Source organism: Balaenoptera ricei, chromosome 19 (genome assembly GCF_028023285.1).
Source record: "Balaenoptera ricei isolate mBalRic1 chromosome 19, mBalRic1.hap2, whole genome shotgun sequence".
In the NCBI taxonomy this organism is placed as follows: domain Eukaryota; kingdom Metazoa; phylum Chordata; class Mammalia; order Artiodactyla; family Balaenopteridae; genus Balaenoptera; species Balaenoptera ricei.
The window spans coordinates 3,754,585-3,769,243 of record NC_082657.1 but is presented as its reverse complement, the minus strand read 5'-3'; the positions used below and the strand labels follow the sequence as shown (position 1 = coordinate 3,769,243).

The 14,659-nt window shown below is 53.1% G+C and overlaps 1 protein-coding gene and 1 pseudogene across 4 annotated transcripts; one reads left to right on the top strand and one right to left on the bottom strand.

The window, feature by feature from the left end:
- Window positions 1–1,652: 1,652 nt before the first annotated feature.
- On the top strand, window positions 1,653–8,192 carry RPS9 (ribosomal protein S9). 4 transcript variants are annotated; one of them, XR_009499175.1, is made up of 6 exons: window positions 1,744–1,830; window positions 1,995–2,110; window positions 2,327–2,449; window positions 6,688–6,874; window positions 6,963–7,137; window positions 7,946–8,035. XR_009499175.1 is itself a non-coding variant. In XM_059905804.1 (5 exons), the coding sequence occupies exons 2-5, from the start codon at window positions 2,014–2,016 to the stop codon at window positions 8,121–8,123; spliced, it is 585 nt and encodes a 194-aa protein (XP_059761787.1). In that variant the 5' UTR covers window positions 1,653–1,737; window positions 1,995–2,013; the 3' UTR covers window positions 8,124–8,192. The 4 variants fall into 4 exon arrangements, 2 of the variants coding, with proteins under 2 accessions (XP_059761787.1, XP_059761786.1); XR_009499176.1 differs by having other exon boundaries at window positions 6,963–7,125; window positions 7,946–8,034; XM_059905804.1 differs by lacking the exons at window positions 1,744–1,830; window positions 6,963–7,137 and adding an exon at window positions 1,653–1,737 and having other exon boundaries at window positions 7,946–8,192.
- An 889-nt stretch (window positions 8,193–9,081) lies between these two features.
- On the bottom strand, window positions 9,082–14,206 carry LOC132353906 (leukocyte immunoglobulin-like receptor subfamily B member 2; annotated as a pseudogene).
- Window positions 14,207–14,659: the final 453 nt, after the last annotated feature.

Genomic DNA, 14,659 nt, shown 5'->3' with positions numbered 1-14,659 from the left:
AAAACAGCTCAGGAAGCCAGCCTGCTATAAGGCAGGCTTGTAGGAAGTAACAATCCAAGGAGCCAAATAATAACCCCTACAACAATAGGTCCAAAAGGGCCAGGACTTGATTAGTAATTCACAACTCTACTAATTTTTGTCCCCACTTCCAATTTAGGACCAAGAAAAGAAAGCCAAATATGTACCCCAACCAATCGCATAGGGTACCTAACTTCTAGTCTGCCCACGTCTAGCTTCTCCATGACGACAGCCTCCAATCGGGGACACCTGAAGCCTTTCCTTTTTTCTGCTATATAGCTTTCCCACACCTCTGCCTGCCTTTGAGTCTCTGCCAAAACATGAGTGATGGTGACTGACTCTCTTACTCTGAATAGATAGCCTTTGCTTGTTCTCATCCGGTCAGTCTTAATTTATTTCCACTTTGTGCAGTCTTGGGCAAGTTCTGTAACCACTTTTTGATGCCTCAGTATCTGCCTCTATAAAATAGGATAATAGTATTAGTGCTCCTTAAGCAAGCATCTATAAAAGTATTACTATGAGGGAGGGCAACTTCTCTGAGAGTCCTCCTTAAATATGTATTGAGGATTAAGTAAATTAACATATGTAAAGTTCTGAGAACAGGGCCTGATACATAGTAAATATTCCAGAATGTCACCTGTTATTATTTTTAGTGATGGAAATCATGGGTCACACGAATTAAAAACAAAACAAAACAAAACAAAAACAAACAAAAACAAAAAAACCATAAGGTGTTTAGCCCAAAGCCTAGCACATTTAGAATGCTCATTAAATATTATCTAACAGCGATAAAGAAAGTCATTGGTGTGAATGGGATTATCCCAGAGAGAAAAGGACTAGAGGAAATAATCCTGTCTGAGAGGAAGATGTTGGCCGAGGAGATCAAAAAACAATGTATAAATTGCTCCAGGTTTATAACAAGAGGTGTCAGAACATTTTCCCTGTTCTGGAAACCCAAAGGAAATCTCAGGATGTAAACTGCTGTCTTTGATAAAGAGGCACAAAACCTTTTAATCATTGGGTCTCAAGTTAAAAAAAAGTCAATCACCTTCTTAAAGAGGCTTCCCTGACCATCCTATGTGGAGTACCATTTTCCCTCAGTCATTATCAGTAATTTATTTTCTTCACAGCACCACTCTGAAATGATCTACTTTATTATTATTTTTTCCCTGTTCCCCTAAGGCTCAAAGCTTCACGAGTAGAGGATTTGTTTTAGGGTTCAAAAGGGCAGACTGGCTTCTGGCTGTGCTTCGGGTTGACATTCTGATATGAAAAATGATTTTTTTCATTATTCATGGATATAACATTATCTTCTGGAAGGAGCTTTGATTTCTCACAGCTCCAACCGTCTGGGGATCTTTTCACAGAGCCGGAGCCGGCTGAAGTCTAGTGGCGGTGGCGGTGAATACTCCAACTTTATACTGCGACTCAGAGGCTAGCTGACGGTACTTAAGTAACCACCCGAGGGCGGAGAGCAGTCCTCACTTCTCACCGGACGATGCTCCGACACCTTGTCAGCTAGAGACGAGGTCCTCCCAACTTAGCACGCCGCTCTGGCCCAACCTCTCGTCTCTATTGCTTTCTCCGCCCGCCAACGTCTTTTCTGATTGGTGCAGGCGGGCGCTGCGCGTGCTGACGTCACAAGACTGCGGTGCTGCTATAAGAGCGCGGCCGGGGGACGCGTGTGCCTTTTTCTCGGTTACCGGAGGGAGAGCGTAGGTGAGGTGTACTGCTGTGCTCTTTATTTCGGGTGTGGGTTGTAAGGTCTTGCGGACCATCCGAGCTTTAATGAGTTCGCTAAAGAAGATGCAGGTGAGATGAAGGTGGTTGGAGAGTAGTGGGAATAGTATCGGTTATAAAAGCTTGAGGGACGGTTCTCGCGATATTTTCCCTCGGCGCCGCGAGGTTCTAGCTGAGTTGTGGGACTGCGCAGGCGCTGCTCCAAGTCCTCACTGTCCACTCTCCTTTCCACACAGACGGGCAAGTAGAGCCAGCATGCCGGTGGCCCGGAGCTGGGTTTGTCGCAAAACCTATGTGACCCCGCGGAGACCCTTCGAGAAGTCCCGCCTCGACCAAGAGCTGAAGCTGATCGGTGAGTGGCTAATGCAAGGTTTCTGCTTCCCGAGTCGGGGAAGCTAACACGTGGGTGAGGCCGCCCACGTGCTCATTCTGCTGGAATCCCTCCGGTGTGTCCCCCTCCCTCTTCCCCGAATTCGGGATCGTTCGTTGTTTAGATTTTCTGTACCCCGAGACCACCAATCCTTTTCGCTAGTCCGTGGGACTGAACTTGTTCGCCCATTCTTTGCAGGCGAGTATGGGCTCCGGAACAAACGTGAGGTCTGGAGGGTCAAATTTACCCTGGCCAAGATCCGCAAGGCTGCCCGCGAGCTGCTGACGCTGGATGAGAAAGACCCGCGGCGTCTGTTTGAAGGTGTGTATGGGAAACACTGGGCTTCAGTTTCCTCTCGATTAGAACTAACAGTGCTCAGCAAGCTTGGCCCCCTGGCTCCAGCGGTACACAGCGTAGCAAAACAGTACTGCAGCTTGTGTGTCTTGTTCACTGGCGGTGGGAGTAGACTGAAATTTCTGAAATGCTGGATGGTTCTAGCAGGGAGGGAGCTTTACTGTGTACATTTGCCTGCTTTAACATGGTGGTCAAGGACATTTGCTCAAGGTCTGAACAGAAGAGGACCTGTGGATCTCACAGGGAAGAACATTCCAGGGGATTTTGGAGAGGGTACAGATCATATAGTAATTACAGTGACTAAAAAAACCGTGGTAAGGTACACGTGACAGAATTTATCATCTTTTAGACTCTTAAAGTTCTAGATTTCTACCTTGAGATAGGGAGTTAATGGAGAGCTTTTGGAAGGAATGATTGACATGATCAGATTTTAGTAGGACCTCTTAGATTGTGGCTTCAAGTGGCAAAAATATTAAAATAGCTGGTATTTATGAGGCTCACTGCATCCCTTTTTCTAAGCTCTTGGTGTACATTATTTAATCTGCACAAGCAGGCTCATAGCAGGTACTGCTAATACTCTTTTTCAAATGAGCAAATGGTCAGAGGCCTCCCACCATAGGTGGGACTGGAGGGCAGGCTCCAGAGTTCAGGTGAGTTCAGCGATGGGGATGGAATGAGGGTTCCAGGAGAAGCTTAGAGAACATCACCAAAAGTTGAAGCAGTGTCTAAGTGTAAGAAGTAATCAGTAGACTTGGTTAGTGTGTTCTGCATTGTATCCTGGTGTGGAAGATATATGTACACACACACACGCATACATACATACATACATATATACATATATGTACATACATACACGTACATGCATACATACAGTTTGTGATTCTAACAGATGTGAGTTTGGTTGTAGGTGGTTCTGTATCTTGTTTGTTTTTTTGTAACAGTTTTTATTGGGATAAAACTTATACAACATGAAGTTTACTCGACGTGTCTACAACTTGTTTTTAGTTGCCTCTAAAATTGGCCACTGCCTAGGTGTCATCTTGATAACTTGCTTTTGGCCTGTCCCTGGGAAATCTTGATTTCTGGTGGAAAGCAGGAGGGGCTGGGAAACCCGTCAGGCTTCCTTGGGCACCTGGCTTTGTATTCTCAGTCAGGGTTGCTAGTCTGACTTTTCTCCCAAACTGTGACTGAGGAAGGAAGTGCTGTTACACTTCTCGCTGTTAAGCATGAGTGGTCATCCATATTAGAGGTTGAGAAAGGTTTGGAGCGTGTTTAACTAACTACCACACATTTATCACTCTTATCTGTCCAAGGCCCAAGGATGTGAGAGGTTTTCATTCTTAAACTTTTGTTAGTTCATAAACTCCTTTGACAGTCTCATGAAAATTGAGGAATCTTTGACAGTCTCATGATAATTGAGGAATCTCCCCCATGGACACTGGTATTGGGTGGGACTTTATCCCTGAGTCTGGGCGACAGACCCGCAGCTGGTTCTGGTCTCAGGGGGAACTTGCTGAAGATGGAGATAATCACAGAGAAACTTAGGTGATAAGCAGTCATGTGACAAAGAGATGGCGTAGGGCAGGGTGAGAGGCAAGTGTCCAGGGATTATTTGGCTTTCAGGGTGGAAGTGGAAGTTGCAAGAGGGAAGCATCAGGTAGCACACTTTCTAGTGAATGAAGCTCTTTAGATTCCTGGGATGGGGAGGAGGAGCCTGCAAGCTCTGAGGCAATTGCTCGCCGCCACAGCCTCGCTACAGCCTCGCCCTGCTTCCAATGCAGCCTCGCCCACTAAGGTGTGAGAGTCTCATCTGGTAAAAAGACTGACTGGTTCATTCAGTCACTGACAGGTATGAACTCCTTTCTTACACCAGCTTAGGGAGGACAGGTATTGCATCCATTTTTCACATTAGAAACTAAGGCACTTACAGGCTTGCTGCATGCCATAGTGACAAGGGCCCCTTTGCCACTGAGGTGCCCACTGGCTTACATTTTTAAAAAATTTATTGGTTTGGCTTTTACATTTTAAAAACTGATTCTGGGGGGCTTCCAGTGGTTAAGACTCCACGCTCCCAATGCAGGGCCCTGGGTTCGATCCCTGGTCAGGGAACTAGATCCCACATGCATGCCGCGACTGAGTTCGCGTGCCACAACTAAGGAGCCCTCGAGCTGCAACTAAGGAGCCGGCCTGCCTCAACTAAGACCTGGCACAACCAAATAAAAGTAAATAGATGGATAGATAGATAAACAGATAGATAAAACTAGTCTAAAAAAAAGGAAAACTGATTGATTGTTAACGCTTTGGCCAAATGGAGCCCATGTAACAATTTTTAGTAGTTGGACATGATCCTGTTGAAGATGCAGAGTTTATCGGTGTTATTTTTGTCTTCATACAAAATAAGGTTTTCCCTGTATTGATGACCCTCCCCATTGTTTAAGGATGTTGGTGGTTTAATAGTAAATATGAAATATATTTTTGAAGTAATACAGGTTGAATTATTGTCAAGTTTCTATTTTCTAATGTAAGGACAAAAAGGCATGAAGTGTCCAAACTGGTAGATAATCCCAAACTCACTTTTGTTTACCTTTGAATATGTTTTTATATTACTATTTGAATATCATGTCTGTGTTTTAAATTGAGGTGTAATTTATAATTCATTATTATATTAGTTTCAGGTGCACATAGTTTGCTTTTTTTAAAATTAATTTATTATTTATTTATTATTTATTTTTGGCTGTGTTGGGTCTTCGTTTCTGTGCGAGGGCTTTCTCTAGTTGCGGCAAGCGGGGGCCACTCTTTCATCGCGGTGCGCGGGCCTCTCACTATCGCGGCCTCTCTTGTTGCAGAGCACAGATTCCAGACGCGCAGGCTCAGTAATTGTGGCTCACGGGCCTAGTTGCTCCGCGGCATGTGGGATCTTCCCAGACCAGGGCTCGAACCCGTGTCCCCTGCATTGGCAGGCAGGTTCTCAACCACTGCGCCACCAGGGAAGCCCAGTTTTGTTCTTAAGATTGGCTTTGTTCTTAAGATTGGTCTTTTGTGGTACCATAAAAATTTAGGTCTGTTTGTTGTTTTCTGTGAAAAATGGCATTGGAATTTTGATAGGGAGTGCATTGAATCTGTATGTTGCTTTTAGGTAGTATGGGCATTTTAACTATATCTTTCCATTTATTTGTGTTTTTAATTTTTTTCATCAGTGTCTTATATTTTTCATTGTGTAGGTTTTTCATCTTTTATGCAGTTGTAAATGGGAGAATATCCTTGTTATGTGTTCAGCATTTATTCAGTGCATATTATGACCTGGGGTGTTGGGAAAGGTATATAGTGTGTATAGTATGTTTCTCCATTTAGATTCTGGTCTGCTAGGTTCCTGGTCTGCTAGGAAGACTTTGTCATCACAGTGAGCCATCTTTCCTTCAAGCTTTGCCTGGGGGCAAGGGAGGGGTGGGGTGGTAATGGTGCTTTTACCCCAGTGTCAGGGTGTTAGTGATAATCCTGTGTGGTGATAAGGAGCGCAGTGAGTGTGAGCCTGGGGGAAGGGGTTTGCCCACAGCATCCCAAGAGCTGTCCTGAGTGGAGCTTTGGATGCCCGTGGACAAGAAGTAGGGTTGTGTGAAAGGTAGAGGCTGACCCCTGCTGGATTACTTTGTGCCAGGCACTGTTAGGTCCACACCATCTTTTTAGTAGAAAATCTCAGAATGGTAGAATGGATGACATGTGCTCAGCTTAAATGTATGCCCAGTCTTTTTCAGGCCTGTAAGATTGGTTCTGATACTGTTCCAATAGTATAGATACGGAAGGTGGTTTAACCTCATTTGATTAGTAGGGCTTTCTTGACTCTAGAATATTAGCTCCTAGCCGCTATGCTGTGTTATGGGAGGAGTAGTTTAGGAACAGCAGCACTTAGACTTTTGCAGATGAATGCTAAGCCTTTCAAGGGGGTTGTCTCATTTACTCTTCCCAACAACTCTGGAAGGTTCTTCCTTTTTCAGGTGAGCAGAGTTGCAGGTAGCCACCTGCCTTAGGGTGGTGTGAGGATTCCGGTAGTCACAGTGGCTCACGTAATAGCATTCTGAGTCCTGTATCAGAATTCGCTCTTACTTCCTACTTTGTCCCACCACCGTGATTTGGAGGTGGAGGGTTTGAACCCGGAAGCCTGAGGTCAGCCAGAATGCTGAGGCAGGCCTTCCTTCCCCTCTTACCAGGCAATGCCCTGCTGCGGCGACTCGTCCGTATCGGGGTGCTGGACGAGGGCAAGATGAAGCTGGATTACATCTTGGGCCTGAAGATTGAGGATTTCTTGGAGAGACGCCTGCAGACCCAGGTCTTCAAGCTGGGCCTGGCCAAGTCCATCCACCACGCCCGTGTGCTGATCCGCCAGCGCCATATCAGGTACCGCCTCTGGGCTCCCTGAGCCTTCCCCGCCCCATCCCCTCTGATGGTCGCCCTCGCTAAGCCGCTGTCCCTATCTCCTGTGCAGCCCTCGGAGGTGAGGAAGGTGTGAGCTCCCCTTGAGGGTACAGATTGACCCCTACAAACAGCTCATGGGGGAGCTGGGGGCAGCCTCATCCCCCCGTAGCCCAGCGCAAGGGTCACTGCGGCTGGAGCCGTACACCTTGCGAAGGCTTCTCCGAGGCGTGCAGGTAGCTGGACAGGTAACAGCCCTTGGTGTCCAGTTGAGAGGAGTCACTGGGGCTAACTGACTTGGGTGGGTTTGGCTGTGTAGTGGGCCCTTGTGAAGCCACTCCAGGCCCTGCCCACTACACTGCGCTCTCCTGTCGGCCTTAATTTGGTGAGTTCACCACAGGCCAGGGTCTGATGCTCATGGTGGCAGCTGCCACAGTGAAGACCAGAGGCCAGATGGGTCTTTATCTGAGTACTCAGTTTACCCTTTGTAAATTGGGCCCCGTTCACGAGGCCCAGTTGAGTTGTGTAGTAAGTGGGCGGGACACACGCATACTGAATTTCTGCCGCAGCCTTTTGTTAGCCCCGTGACCCACGGGCAGGAGCCTCTCACGTTGCTTGTCTGAAATGAAACAACCCCTATTCTTTCGGGTTGCTGCTTCGAAGACAGTGAAACTACACCTGCTAATAAAGCTCAGTGTGTGATACACACAGTTGAGAATATCTGAAGTGCCTGGCACGGTTGTGTATTTGAAAAGCAGGTCTTGGGTGTATATGCTGCCACCTCACCTCATTCACTCTGATCTCGTGGGTTACTTCTGAATTGCTCTCTCCCTTCTGTGAGGTGTGAATGTAAAGGTGGATGCATTTGTGTGAATCAGGTGATGCCTGAAAGCTCTCCGGAACACACAGCAATTCCTTAGGATCAGGAATGCCCTTCCCGTTATTGCTTCAGAGTCAGTGCAGCTCTATAGCACCAGCCCTGCCAGCTGCAAAGCACAGGCGGAGAGGAGAGCAGCGTCCTGTTCCCCTGTCCTCTTCACCTGCCGTCCCCTCCAGGGTCCGCAAGCAGGTGGTGAACATCCCGTCCTTCATTGTCCGCCTGGACTCCCAGAAGCACATCGACTTCTCCCTCCGCTCTCCGTACGGGGGCGGCCGCCCCGGCCGCGTGAAGAGGAAGAACGCCAAGAAGGGCCAGGGCGGGGCTGGAGCTGGCGATGACGAGGAGGAGGATTAAGGTCCCGCCTGGCCTGATGGAGTGTCTAGTTTTCCAGTCGGTCAGATAATAAAACACTTCAGGACTGGTGTTGATTGGTGTTTCTCTTTTCCTCCCTGCTCTGAACACAAGCCTTCTGTAGTAGGAAGTGCAGGCTGCGTCCTTCAGCGGGTTTCCACACACACACAGAGGGGCCTGGTCGGCTTTGTTCAGGTACTTGGTACCACCTGCAAGATGGTGGTCCTTTTCCCCTTAGGGCTGGGCTGCGGTGTCCTAACAAACATGTCTACACATAGCTTATCACAGCAGGGAGACCAGTAGTAGTGTGAGGAAGGTTCTTTAAGACAAAACAGAAGGAAATTCTCAGCCGCCCGTTTGCATGTAGGGCGAGGAGTCCTTTCCAGGCAGAGGATGCAGGCGAACCCTGCCCTCCCCCGGCATTTGGAGTTGCTGATGATATTCATGGGCGCAAGGGAGGCAGTCTTTTCTGTTTGCGAGGCTGCCTCAGGCAGGGAAGGAAGGGGCTCGGTCTCAGGAAATGAGGAACACTTGGAATTGGGCAACCTCGCAGCAGCTGCAGCCACAGGGCACACCCGGTCTGGGGGATTTGGGGCTGTGATGTAAGTGGCCAGCTTCTCAGTGAGGGCTCAGGGTTCTTTGTGAAGTCGCTGTGAAGCCTGCAGAAGAATCCAAGTCCTCGCAGCCTACTTGGGCTGGGTGGTAGGCCTCCCTCACCCCAAGGTGTTGATGGCAGTTCTGTAGGGTCCTTGAGGTCAGGACCCTTGGTAGGGACCATAAAATCAGCTGTGATTTCCATGGAGTTCTGGAAGCAGTTGGCTTCCAGGAGGGCTCAGAAGCTCCTGGTGGTTCGTGTCAGGACTCCAGGCTGGCTGGAGTTCATTATAAGCATTTATGGGGGCAGCTCCTGGGGGTCCCTGAAATCCGGTCCCTGGAGCGTGGGCCCTGGGTCCTTACTGGGCTAGCGGACCGCGAGAGCAGCATACACGCTGGGCTCTGCTGGGGGCTCCTCTGACTGGGGGGTGGGGGGGTGCAGTCTCCCGTCTGAGGGTTGAGTGGTTCAACTGAGCATAGGTCACATCCTGGGGGGATTCAGATGCCGCGGCCTGCGGTGGGGGAGAGGGAGGGAGGGTGGTTGGGTGGGGGAAGCCTGGGTCCCGGGAGGAAAGGAGGCACTCCTTGGTGGTCTTAGTCATCAGGCCTCTGCTGGAGACAGTGACGGGTGGTCTCTGAATCTTTCCTTCCTTCAGTCCCTGTAGCTTTGAGCCTCAGGGAGGAGGGAAGTGAAGGAAGTTGAAATTGCTGTGACTGGTGGCTGGTTGTGTAAGTTTGGTGCAGGGGCGAGGGCAGGACTGGAGATAGGAGCTGGGTGTGGCGCCATCAACTTGGAGGGACAGTCAGACCCCGCTGCAGCCTGGGAGGGAGTTAGGGTTCGCCAGAGTGTGAACGGGAGCTGATCCTCACCCCAGTTAACCAGCGCTCGAGGTGCGTTGCTGGGGTCCACCCAACCCCGAACAGACAGCCAAGGGCTGAGCGAGGATTTTAGAATCCTCTGGAGTTCAGAAGGCATCCCCTCTGGGTCGCTCTGCAGCCCCAGGATTGGATTGAGCCCCTTTTGGGGGGCACAGACTCTTAGCCCTAACCTTCAGCCCTGCCAGCTCGACCTGAGCATTGCAACACCTTGAAGGTCAGAGGAGACGAGGTGTGGGGTTGCAGCAGCCCACAGGGCAGGTGCTTCCAGAAGGGAGAGGCTGCCAGGAGTTGAGTGGCGTCAGGGTTCAGTGGCCGCTGGATTTAACGTCTGAACAAGGAGGTGCGGGTGCCCTGGTCAGGACTGGGGGAGCTGACCTGACTGTCCAGCTGCCTGCCATCCTCCGGCTGTGTGTCTTCCACGACAGCATCCGGTGGGGACAGAACAAGGGGGTCCCATCTCTTGCCAAGATTCCCTGACATCTCACACAGCAGATGTCCAGAGAGGGCCAGTGATGTGGCCCAGGCCACACAGTATCAGATTCGAGCTCTCACATCCCCAAGCCCAGAACCCTTTCCAACCACTCCCTGGTGTCCACTGCCCACCCACATTGTCTGGCCCTGTCTCCTGCCCCCAGGAGGGTCCCTCTTCCCCTTACACAAGCTCTCCTCCTGGAAGTCAACAGCTGGGCTGGAGCTGGGGGAGGAGAGAGGCGTGTGAGAGGCGGTGCGGGAGCTGTGCGCGGGCTGGGCGGGGGGGGGGGGGGGGGGGCGTCTTTGGGAGAGGTCTTGCCTCTTCTGCCGGCCTCTGTCCTCGAGCACTGATGCTGCGGCCGCTGCAGGAAGTTGGGAATCGGCCTCCAAGCCACCCCAGAACCCTTCTCTAGGGTTACAGTAAGATCTGCGAGGGCCTACGAACTGATAAGATTATAATCCCCTCCCACCTTCATAAAGAATTCAAGAGAAAAATCTAAACCATAAAATACAGAACTTGCATGTGTTTTCAAACATTTCGTAAGTTTGAAAAAAATCAAAAGAATAGTTTAAAATACGTGTACACTCATATTTAATCTCTTCTTTTTAGATTTTCTCATTCGGAAATGCTGGAGGGGTTTTCTAACCTGACTTCACCCGTCTCTTAGGTTTCCCTTTGGCTGGTGCCCTAAGCCCACCACCTGCAGGGGCCTAGGTCACCCCACTCCCTACTCACCCGACTTCCTGCGTCTTCCCTGATCCCGGTGTCGGACGAGGAGGAAGGTGAGGCAGCAGCAGGACGAAGGCCACCGAGACCCCGATCAGAACGTTCAAGGTACCATTTGAGACCTGGGGCACCAGTGACGTCATGAGTGAGCCAGTGGTGCCATTTAATTGAGCGCCTACTGTGTGCAGACTCGTACTGGGGTCTGTGCATTCATCTCCTCTAACTTTCACAACAATCATGCAACAGTGACTGTCACTCCCACCCACTTTACAGATGAGGAAACTGAGGCACAGAGAGGAAACGCACATGCCCCAGGTCACCCAGCCTGGATGTGGCAGAGCTGGGGTTGGAACCCAGGACTGTGGGCTCCCTTGTATTTTTTTTAAATTATTTTTTTAATGCTGTCGCCTCCAGGCAGAACACCAGTGCAGGGACCTGTCCCTCAAACCCAACCCCTACTCCTCTGCCAGCCCGGCCCAGATCTGTCCCCACTCTGCAGAGACCTGGCATCCCCCCCCTGGGGCCCGTGTGGACAAGGGGGTGTGTGTCTGGGAGGGGCAGGCGGGAGGCTCTGGCCTTCCTGAGCTCTAAACAGGGCCTGTGCTGAGGGCTCCCCGTTGAGGGAGGAAGCAGGAGGGCTCCTCCACGCAGGGTGAGCCTCGGACTCGGCGAGGAACATGACTCAGCCAAGATCTCAAGCTTGGGAAGTAGCAGCGCGGTGTGACTCCCAAGCCCTGTTCTTTCCCTGGCCCCACGGCTGCTCCTTGGAGGGCTGAAGCCCCTGACTTTAAGGAGGAAGGCTCAGACACCGTTCCCACGCACAGCGTCGGAGCAGACTTCTTGCCCTTTGCAGTCGGGGAAGTGGGTCCCAGTGAGAAGAAGGAACTTTCCTCAGGCCATTAACTCAGGAAGTGGCTGAGTCAAGACCAGACTGAGCTCCTCTCACCACCACCTCCCCACAGAGACCCCCACTCACCCATCTGCACGCCTGACTCTGTGTGGGGGAGAAGCTGATCCTCGGAGCCTCCTGGGGGTCGGGACAGGAGGGGAGGGCCGGGGGCTGCTTCTCCCCACACAGCCCACTGCCCCTGCCCCAGGATGGCCCCGACATCTCCCTCTCCATGGCCCCCCACCCTTCATCCACCAGCCTCTGAGCCCCGGGAGCCCTTTGGTCTCCCTGCATCTCTGCCCGACTCCCAGCCCCGCTGGGACACAAGCTGTGCCAGGGCCTGTGATCTTGGTCGCTTGGGGATCGAGGCCTCTGCTAGTCGCCCGCTCTTGTGTTGTTCTCTCAGGGTGAGAGACTATGAGGAGTGGGGACCAGAGGAGGATGGAGACGGGGGTGGGGGGGAACGCTGGTATTTTCCCCTTCTGGTCAGACCCGAGTCTTCTCTGCCACCCGGAACATGTCTGGACCCCAGGGATGAGGATGAGGATGGTGCAGGGAAGGGAGTTGCCCTGGCTTTTTCCATCCCTTTACTGTTGATTCTCCTCCTTCTGTGACCCCCTCACTCCCAGCCCAGCCCAGAGCTGGGGACAGGACCCTGAACTGACCAGGAAGACACAGAGGGTCAGGGCTGGGGTCCCTCACCTGAGAGCAGGAGCTCCAGGGGTCGCTGGGCTGTGACATCAGGGAGGGGGAGGTGCTGAGTGAGCTGTAGCACGTGTAGGTCCCACTGTGGGCTGAGGTCACAGCACTCAAGGTGAAGCTGTTCTGAAAGGGTGGAGCCGTGTCCTGCAGACGAAGGTTCTGGGGAGGAGTGAGTGACCTCTCCTTGGACAGATGGAGGGCATTGGACCAGACCTCAGAGCCACACTGCAAGGTCATGTTCTCTGTGCAGGGTCCGGAGGCCCCCAGCTGGGCTCAGAGGGAGGGTTTCCTGTATATTCCTGGGGGCGAGGAAGGTCGTGATGTGTACAGAGCCACCCCCAAGACACCCTTGACCCTGAGCTGAGGGACCACCATCCTCTCTCCAGGGACCGTGTCTGTGACCCCCTCTCAGCTGCTCTCAGCCCCCCTGTGTGGGTCTCTCTTATCTCCCGGCACCCGCTCCATTTTTCTCACTCACTCTCCCTGGACCACTGCCCTATCTCAATGTCTGCTCTAGGACCCCCTCCCAGCACCCCATCCCCACCAGGGGTGACTCTGGGCCCAGCACGCTGAGAACACAGTCAGGACGTGGGGCAGGACAGGGGCTCCCCACCAGCACCAGGCTGTCTCCACGGAGCACGAGCGAGCCCGGCTGGGCTGAGAGGGAGGGCCCCCTGTGCACGCCTGCAGAGAGGGGCAGTGGCACCGAGGGGGACGCTCACCCCGCAGTGCTCACCGGAGCTGCAGTCAGAGCTCTCCCGGGTCCTCCCAAGCCTCTCGCTAGTGGTTCTGCCCCAGGAGGGCGGTATCACTGACCCCCATCACCCCAGGGCTCACTGGGCACAAGGCTCAGGTCAGGGGTCCAGGAAACGATGGGGCTGGGGGCCCTCACCTGTGACCTGGCGATGCAGAGGGTCACTGGGGTGTGACCACACATGCGGAGGGAGCTGGGAGAATCATAGCATCCGCAGGTCCCCCCACGGGAGGAGTTCACGGGGCCCACAGGGCACACGGCCTGTCCCCTCCCATGGGTCCTCGATGTCCTGTGTCGGGCGGGTCAGCACCTCCCTCCTTCAGCAGGTGCAAAGTGCCCGCTGCAGACTGTGAGCTGCGTGCCAGGGACACGCTCCCTCCTGAGGCCACCACAGGGCGTGGCTGGGCTGAGGGGGGGGGGCTCTGTGCACCCCTGAGGGAGGGGGAGGGGCTGGGTTAAAGGGGGAGCGTCACCCCGCTCACCGCAGGTGTGGGCTGCGAGGGGAGACGTCCGGCCCCCGGCGCCCACACTCTGCTCCCTCTGCCTGTGAGGACGCCGCCGCAGTGGGAGGGGACCCGGGTCCTCCCTCCCGCCTGTCTCCACCAGGGGCAGGGGGTCACTCCGCTCTACCTGTCTTTCCTGCTGCGAGAGACACACTGATACCGCCCTGCAGGGCTTGAGCTCGAGGATTCAAAGGGGAAACTGGCCTTGTTACTGGAGTCCCGTGGGGCCTCAGCCTCCCAGAGTCCAGAGGGCCTCTCTCTATACAGACGGTAGACATCTGCCCTCAGAGACCCCGGACACCAGATGGTCACAGGGCTTCCCTTGGTGACCATGGGGCCGGGCCTAGGTCAGCCCAGATGGAGGGTGTCAGGTGGATTCCTGGAAAGGAATCAGACCTGAAGTGTCAGGGGTGCCTTTCTCCCCTCAGTTTCCCCAGCTGTCACCCCCAGACCCCTTCCAGACTGGTCACCATCATCCCAGACCTGCTGTGCTCCCCCCAGATGACCAGGGGCTTGTGGGATTGAAGCAGGTCTTGGGGGGGCTCACCTGCCGGGACCTGGTCCCATGGGTCCGGGCACAGCCCTGGGAGAGAGTTCCCTGTGAGCGCCCATCCCCCAGCACACACAGATGCTCCAGGCCTGGTCTGGGCCCTGAGCGCTGGGGTCAGATCTGAGGCTGAGCACATCCTTCCTCCCCCACCAAGTTCTGCCCCCCCTGAGCCTTCTTAGACCTGGGATCTCTCAGGTGAAGCTGAGACCTGGGAGGACAGGGGCCCCTTCCCCCCTCCCTTCCCCAAAGCCCACCGAGGCAGAGAAGGGCAGTGAGGGCCGGGGTCGTGGCTTTGCCTCCCATGGTGCCCAGCCGTGCTGGTGTCTTACAGAGTCCACAGAGGCAGCAGGACAGACAGATGCACGGGGGGTGACAAGGGGCAGGCTCTGTGTTGCACGTTACTGGTTCCTTCCTAGCAGCCGCTCAGAAAGAGGAACAGCCCCCCAGGGCCTCACACTGCTCTCCCTGCA

What these genes read in the sequence shown, in the direction of transcription:
- RPS9 (XM_059905804.1), top strand. Translation starts at nt 2,014, where the DNA reads ATGCCGGTGGCCCGGAGCTGGGTTTGTCGCAAAACCTATGTGACCCCG. An exon ending in CCAAGAGCTGAAGCTGATCG is followed by an intron (nt 2,111 to 2,326) that starts GTGAGTGGCTAA and finishes CATTCTTTGCAG; the next exon opens with GCGAGTATGGGCTCCGGAAC. An exon ending in ATCCGCCAGCGCCATATCAG is followed by an intron (nt 6,875 to 7,945) that starts GTACCGCCTCTG and finishes CGTCCCCTCCAG; the next exon opens with GGTCCGCAAGCAGGTGGTGA.